Consider the following 8,427-nt stretch of genomic DNA (forward strand, 5'->3'; position numbering starts at 1 on the left):
AATTACATTGAGTAGCAATTCCTGCTAGGCAATTAATTGCTTCACCTTTCTGGCAATGAGGGGAAGGTGTGAGTGGGGGCAGGGTTGTACTGGGGTCACCTGGGGGAACTTCTGCAACCTGTTCCTCTGGCTTCCAGCTGCCAGCTCCTCCCCAACTGTCAAGCCTGGGCAAGGCAGCAGAACTTAGCAGCAGGGGCTGGCTGGGGGTGGGGGGCGTCAGAAGGGTGGGGTGTGTTGCCCAACTACAAAGGACACAGTCTCCACCGTACCCCTTACCATTAATAGGTAAGAGAGTCACTTCAGTAACTAAAACCTTAAGACAAATACTACAATTTGATGTTTCCGTCCTCAGTTATCTGTTAAGAATAACTACTGGAACCAGCATGTAGAAGCTTCTTTTTTTTAAAAGCCTCTGCAGGTTGAAATCATTATCCCAACTAGCTGCAAAATTAAGAGGCAGGGAAAAAGTGTTATATCTCACTCACGACCTTAATATGGGTACAGAGTAAAATTTTAAAAAAATATTTCTGTGGTTCATTATTTTTTTTAAAGCACGAGAAAGTGGTAGCTTCCTAAACTTTCATGTGCATACAAATTATCTGGATATGTTTAAAATGGAGGTTCAGGTCAGGTGTGATGGGTCACACCTGCAATCCCAGTGCTTTGGGAGGCTGAGGCAGGAGGATTGCTTGACCTGGGAGTTTGGAGCTGCAGTAAGCTATGATTGCAGGCCGCTGCACTCCAGCCTGGGCGACAGAGCAAGACCCTGTCTCTAAATAAATGAAATGTAGGTTCTAATTCAACCTACACTGGGGTGCAGGCCAACGTATCATGTTGAAACCACCCACGAAGATGGCAGAAGCTGGGGACAGAAGGCTGTGAGCAAGGTTCCAAGATGATGAACACTGAGGGGCCTTCAGATAACAGTGACGAGGAAAGGCTCACAAACATTGTTTCGTTCCCTAAAAGCCCAAATGCAGACCTTTTATATTTCACCTATATTATTCCCATGAAGCAGGTGAAGGAAATTTATATCAGGGCAGTGTCCAGGGAAGTAGTAGACCACTATCTGCACTCCCCTTAGCTCTGGGAAATACAAAGGGGACCAAAGACCTCTGGGAATACAATCACGTGCAACCCCTGTAGTCCTAGAATTTAACAGAGTTGCTACCTGTCAGATTGAGAAAGGAGGGCAATTTAGCAGGAATATTAGACTTTCATGGTGTTTCTAATAGGGCTGATTTTTCTCTGCCGTATCCTGCTTTTACCCCAGGAGATCCACTTTACCACTACTACTGCCCAAACAGAAAAATGGGCTTTTTCTTTAGCAAACCAAATAAAGCCAAGCACTCAATAAATATTTGTTGAATGAATGAATAAATCAGCACATGGCTCAAGTGCAAAAAGCTTTTCAATGAATAATTTAAAAGCAAAACTTAAAAAAAATCTTGTGCTTGGTGTTGATTACTGCACTCTCAATAGTTGGTTTCTCAGCAACTGCAGATTTCACAAGAATCACATTAAACGGCTTTTTACATTCTCTGTTTGGAAAGAGAACAGGAGGACTTACAGGAAGTATGCTCAGTTCTAATCCAGTTGAACAGGTATATAATTCTGTATTGCATGTTTTTCCTGAGACAATAAAAACCTGTTACCTGAGCAAGTTCTGAAACTACTGCCATAGCCATGAATAAAATGAAATGCTGTTTCTTTTTTCTCCTCTGTTAAAAACAATGTCCAAGGCCAAGGAAACACAAAAAATAGCAGCAGTACTGGCTCTATTGTCACTTAGCTGTGTGGTCTTGAAAAATCACTTTTCTGGACATTTTTCAGCATTTATAAAGACTGAATTAGTGCATTTTAACCTTAATGATGCGCTACTTTTTGCAAATGTAATTACATGAATGCTCTCCTCCAAAAATTTACATCTACAATTTTGCACGTAATTTCAGGAGATTCAAAATCCCTGAAACTTATCCATGAACCCCCCCCAAGATTAATAACACCTGGACTAGATGCTAAGTCCTCTGAGCTCTATGATTGGTTCCACTAATTTCTAACAATTAAAAAAGTAAATATGTTTATGGTGCTTACATTAGGGTTTTCATCCTAGAACCAACTATATTCTAAAATTCTTGGTTGGACCAAATGACTATTTCAAGCCACTTGGTTCCTCTCCTCTAAAAGGTGACAACTAAGCAAAAGTGTGACAGTCTGGTAATAGATGCTCAATAATTACCCTGTTTTAGTGGCACGTTAAAATTAATTTCAAAAAACATTAAATGAGTATTAATACTTCTGAAACAGCAGTTGAGAGATTTCCCTCCGGTAACGAGGCAGTGTACCAGGGACATTCCAGAAACCACAGACTGTACAAAGCACGTGATTTTGAAAGTTTTATTCAAAGGCTTTTTCTTTTTTGCTTGAGAGAATATTACTTTTCCATTAAAATGAACAGGTATGTCTATTCTGTTGCTTGTCAAATCCACCTGCTAATGGTGTTTATGAGAACTATACGATCCAAGATTTACTCTTTTGGGAGTCTGTGAGAAAGCTGTGGTTTCTAACAACGCTGAATCCATGTGCCTAATGAAAATCTCAATTGTTAACGGCTGCCGGGCGCGGTGGCTCACGCCTGTGATCCTAGCACTCTGGGAGGCCGAGGCGGGCGGATTGTTTGAGCTCAGGCGTTCAAGACCAGCCTGAGCAAGAGCGAGACCCCCGTCTCTACTAAAAAATAACAGAAAGAAATTATCTGGACAACTAAAAATATATGGGAAAAAAATTAAAGGCTATCTTCACTTTCCTTAAGGTTTAACTTTGCACCCAAACGTGGGACAAGCGGTGGAAACGGTAATATTGTGAGCTTTCCTCCTAGAACGCTCAGCAAGCACGTCTGTGCCCTTCCACCTCAAGTCAGTCTATCGTTCTACGCCTCAGGTCAGGGTCCTCCTCCCTCCCCAGGATGTGCCGCAACGTTGGCCAGTCTCACTCCACAGACAAGCGAACCAAGCTGGAAGGAAAGGCATGCAGGCAGAGATGGTGCGGCCGCGGCACGTGGGAACGCGGGAAGCGGATTTCCAGGGCCCGGACTTCGGTCTCCCACACTCAGGCCTGTCGCTGCAGCCCGGGCGATGATGCCGCGGTCTCCGGTAACCGCGAAAACGAAATCCTACTCTTCCTTGCCCTGTTACAACAGAAAGTCACGTTCCGAAGCTCTCTACATAATAAGGAAACCTAACTCCCACCGCCCTGTCAAAGCCCACGACAAATTCCGCACCGCCAAGAGCCACCGCCGCCGCCGGAATTGGCTCCGCCCCTTCGTCAGACGTCACGGAAATGAGGAGCTTCCCCAGAGGATGTCCCGCCCCACTTCCCTCAGCCGACCCTAGCTCACAGCTTCCTAGGATTCTTAGGATATGCCTGCTTGCCCCAATTTTTTTCTCTTTGCAATGGGAACCTCCTCATATAGCGCCCTGCCTTATTCTCCTCTTGGAAAGCACACGTGCTCTCCGAGCAGTGAAACTGATCCCACAGATAATTCAGGCGCCTAAGAGACAGCCCTACGGTCATGACGTATACTTTGTGAGCCGACAAACGAAGGACCCGCCTCCTCCCCCTATTTTTCTTTTTTTGCATCCGGTTCAGTCGTCTCCTCTAAGTGGAGCTCACTGAAGAGGCACGTGCGCTGCTGGATGGAGCTGGTCGCTGGTTGTTACGAGCAGGTCCTTTTTGGATTCACTATACACCCGGAGCCCAAGGCGAGCGGCGACCACGAGGTGAGATACCCCGCGCCGAGAGACCGCCGGAGACGGGGCAGGGAAGGTCAGGTTTAGTTCCCACACCGCAGAGGTAAACATTGGAGCGCCTGCTGCTCTCTTCCTGATCTCTCCGGATTAATTGATGAATCAAACTCAGGGGACTTAAGTAAAGCTAACCATTTAAAACACGGAATAGGCATTTTACCAAAATGAGATATAATAATGTTTGCCTATTATAGTAAACAAAAAGTCCACAGGGCACGAAGGAAGCGGACATTTATGCACACGGACAAGAGTCATAGACATGGATTTGAGGGTTGCTCCCATAAGCTGACTGCCAGTGTAGGTATTCAGCGTTTAATGAAAGAACAGTTCTCTGTTTCGCTGAGTTTCTGTCCTGGAGTTTTACAAAACATTAGAGCTGGATTAGGATAAACCTCTCTTAGGTGAAGGAAATGATACTAATTCGTTTATTATTAATTGGAAACTAACCGTGGGCCCGGCGATGCAAGTGCAAAGATGCCGGAGCTGTGGATCTTGTACGGACGTTCCCGACATAAGGGGTGTTGGACTGATATGACAGATACATGGAGAAAATTTACAGCAGAATATGACGAATGTTTTGCTAGATGTGTGAATAAAAAGTTTAATTGCCAATAGTCAAATAGGTAGATAGTACTATACCCAAGATTAGAAATCTGGTCTCCTAACTTCTAGCCAGGTACTATTTTATTCCCTAAGCAATTCTAGGTACCTCCTAGAAATCTATTTTACTACAGTACTTCGTTTTAAAGAAGTCAACATGTCAGTCTAGAATTAGCCAGAAAATTGGAAGTATATGCCTTGACTAATTGCGTTTGTTTATTTTGTTTTCTACTCTAGTTATTTACCTGCTTTTGGCCTTTGGCTGAAAGGTGGAATATTCAAAGATGATATTGAATTTACACATAGTACACTTCACAGCAACCGTTTGAGACAGATACAGTTATTCTCAATTTTCAAATGAGAGTTCTTCATAGTTAGGTTAATTGACTGCTCAAGGCCACACAGCTAATAATTGGCAGAGCTGACGCAGGATATCAGGGACCCCAGGTGTCGCCGACACTTGAAGCTCTTAACCATTACCAAATACTGCTTCTAAATCTAGACAGTAGCCTCAGTAACCAGCATTACTTTTGTGTCGTGAATTAACAAAGGATATTCTTAGATTTAAGGCCCTAGCAGCTCCTCAGGAATGCTGTGCCTTGACACAAAAGAAGCCCCCTTGGTCCTAATTGAAGGAAGGACTATTTGTTGCCGTAGTTACTCAGGACTTAATTCGCAGTAACAAATTTTAAGTGTGTTCGGAGGAGTTTGGTGGATTTTTTCCTTCTTTGGTTTGTTTTGCTGTCATTCTTTGCTCTGCCCAATCCAAAAGTCACATGGCAATAAGCGTAGAGTTCTGGTGATTCTCTAGGGCTTATGTTTGTACTAATGGAAACATACCTTTACTCTGCTTACTTTTCTTTATCTTGTCACTATCCATATTTCTATATGACATCATATTTATTTCGTCTCTCCCACTGGCATGAAAACTCCATTACAATAGGGACAAAGTTTTCTGTTTACTGCTACATATCAATTGCCAGAAATAATGGCAAGCAAGTGGTAGGCACTCGTTATTTAAATGAATACATTCACATGCAAATTTGAACATTTGAATGAGTAAATGATGTGGAAGTTTCACATGTAAGTAAATAACATTAAAGACTTAAAAATTTGGGTGGGATCTAGAAGTCTCTCTAGTCCACACTCCATTGCTGGGTTCCAGAATTAAAATACCCAGTATTGCCTTCCCACCTCTTTGGTTTACCTTCCTTATTCAGTTTTCAGATTCTTGTTTGTTTTAATCTATAAATAATTGCATAGATTTTTCTCCATTTGGAAGACCCATTGGTAGTTCTCATGGATCGTGGAACCACTTACCTGTTTCTGGAGAACTGTGATGTGACTGTGGCAACTGATCATACGGTTTACTCTTTAGCAGAAATGGTCTCCCGTGGCTGACTTCACTCACCATGCCCACACTGCCTCCTTGTCAGCGGTAGCTGTAAATAGCCGTTTTGTAGTCACCGGAAGCAAAGATGAAACAATTCACATTTATGACATGAAAAAGAAGATAGAGCATGGCGCTCTAGTGCATCACAATGGTAAGAAATCATATCCTTTAAGATAGTAATGTGGAGGTATACTTTACAATTTGACTTCAGTCGAACAATTCATTAAGTGTCTGTTTTCTAGCAGATTCTGTGCTAGGAGATATAGAAATGAAAACAAAAAAAGATCCTAGCCCCAGGTTACTCACAGTCAGAATTGGTAGTCAGAAAGGAGACAGTTAACTCAGTTGGGGGCTGGAGGGATTGGAGTGAGATTTCACTGAAACCTTGCTTAAAATGACATCTGAATTATCTTAAAAAAAAATGTCAGTTGTTAGCCAGGTGAAGTTTGCAAGGAGGGGGAAGGGCATTCCAGGCAGAGCAGGGAGTGTGAGGAGCACAAGGAGCAGTATCTTAACAATATCTAACTTTACCAAGGGCATATTCTGTATTCCTCAGTTTGCCAAGAAGGTACTGTTATATCTCTAGTTCATAGAAGGGAACACTTAGGTTCAGAGATCCATGACTTGCCTAAGGTCACAAAACAGTGGAACTATTAATAGAACTTGAATCCAGGTCTAGAGCCTGTGTTTTTAGCCACTGGTGTGCGTGGGAAACTGTAAGCAGTTCCATATTATGAGAAGGTTACATTGGAGTGGGGTGGGCCGCACAGAGGTAGATGGGACCAGATCCTGGAGTCCTTGCGAGAAGGCGGATAGGGACTGAATTGGGAGAGTTAGAGTGAATGAGCGAGCAAATGAGCGGTGTGGGTTTGAGGAAAGTGCTGGCAGTTTGGATATGGGAAAGGTGCTGATTAAGAACAAGCAACAGGACAGAGGATGATGTGCCCCGTTGAAGTTGGAGGCTATGGATTGAGTAACATCAGTTTGCAGTGTTTTTTGAGTTTCTTCAGCAATAAGCCACGGACGTTTCTGTAGAGAGAGGAACGTTACTTAGTGTGTGTAGTAGAAGGATTGAGTTACAAGGGAATTGAGGATTTTGGTGAAAGAGTAAGTGGGCAGCCTAGAGAAAATGGGATGTCAAGGGTTGGGAGATCTCTGAAATTTAAAAAAAAAAAAAACAGCCTGAGTGCAGGAAGGTATGAAAAGACTGGGAAGGTGTGAGCTCATACTCAGAGGATAGGTTCCTAGAGTTCAGGAGTTCCAACATGGAGCAGCTCTAGGTGGAAACAATGCCCAGGCTGGAGATATGGGGGACCAAAACACAGAGGAGGCAGAGGTCGCTGGAGTTGAGGTCAAGGAGCAGTAGTTCCCAACTCATGGTTGGGTTTTCCACACTGATAGTGAAGTTGCCCAAGATAGTGGCAGGATCAAGGGAGAGAAAGACCAAACAGGTAATTTTTTTTTTCTCAGTACTGAACATTTTATGCTGTTTTCATTGCATTTTCTCAGGGGACAGAGAATGAGAGGTACCTCAGCCAAGGAAGTTGGTCTGCCACAAAGGCAGATGGATGCCTTTTTTCCTACCCTATATTTTATATATTCCAGAGGTTCCACACCAAGTGTTGGTTTCTAGCAGTAAATTTAGAGTGCTAAATGGCTTCCTTCTATTAGATGTTGTCTTAGTCCATTTGGCTTACCATAACAAAATATCTGAGACTGGATAATTTATAAATGTTAGAGATTTATTTCTAGCAGTTCTGGAGGCTGGGAAGTCTGAGATGAAGGTGCTGGCAGATTTCAGTGTCTAGTTAGGGTCTGCTCTCTGCTCCATAGATGATGCCTTGGTGCTGAGTCCTCACGTGGTAGAGGGCAAGGCAGCTCCCTTCAGACTCATATAAAGGAGACATAAGAGTCTCATGACTTAAACCCTTCACCCCCTAAAGACCCCACCTCTTAATACTACCACATTGGTGACTAAGTCTCAGCATGTGAATTTTGGAGGGACACATAGCAGACAGTCCTTAGCTACTTTGACAGGTGTCTTGCTTTTTTCACCAACAGCTATGCTTTGAGTGATTTCAACATTCCTTTTCCCCTCTGTCTCCCAATTCCAGTTCATACAAAGAAGGCTTCTCTCTCCCTGAAGCATAGAAGAAATAAGTGAAATCTGATCTGTTCAAACCCATTAGGGCAAGTGTTGAACAATGAAAAAAGGACTTAATTAGTAGAAGGACTTTAGGTGACGTTTGAATGAACTAGAGTTCTTGGTTTCTTCCATTCCTTGGATAAGTCCTGTTTTTCTAACAGCTGGTAATAAATTCTTTTTCTAGGAAGCAGTTGTGGGAAAGCAAACTTTCCAAAGGTAAGAAGATAATAGGGAGAGGAAAATATGAGCAAAGATGGGGGCTAATGGCTCCCACTTTGAGAAGAAGGTGGTACATAAGCCCACATATTAATAGTACTTTTGTTGTGTGTAAAATAATTCATCAAAGAGCTTTGGTTCTTTCAATATAAAGGCTAGTGTAAAGGATTGACTAGGTGGTGTATAGATGGAAAATGACCCATATTCTGTAAAGGACCAAATAGTATATATTTAGATTTTGTGGGCCATATGATCTCTGTTACAAT

The 8,427-nt window shown here is 42.8% G+C and overlaps 1 protein-coding gene across 1 annotated transcript in view; it reads left to right on the top strand.

Annotated features, from left to right (window-relative positions):
* The first annotated feature begins 3,628 nt into the window (after window positions 1-3,628).
* Window positions 3,629-8,427, top strand: part of PAK1IP1 (PAK1 interacting protein 1) — a 17,751-nt gene continuing 12,952 nt past the window's right edge. Inside the window, exons 1-2 of the mRNA XM_012662458.1 lie at window positions 3,629-3,779; window positions 5,788-5,950. Coding sequence (XP_012517912.1) covers window positions 3,696-3,779; window positions 5,788-5,950 — 247 coding nt within the window. The 5' untranslated portion in view covers window positions 3,629-3,695. The remainder of the gene's footprint in view (window positions 3,780-5,787; window positions 5,951-8,427) is intronic.

The sequence above is a fragment of the Propithecus coquereli genome, unplaced genomic scaffold (assembly GCF_000956105.1).
Source record: "Propithecus coquereli isolate 6110/MARCELLA unplaced genomic scaffold, Pcoq_1.0 Scaffold767, whole genome shotgun sequence".
Classification (NCBI taxonomy): Eukaryota; Metazoa; Chordata; class Mammalia; order Primates; family Indriidae; genus Propithecus; species Propithecus coquereli.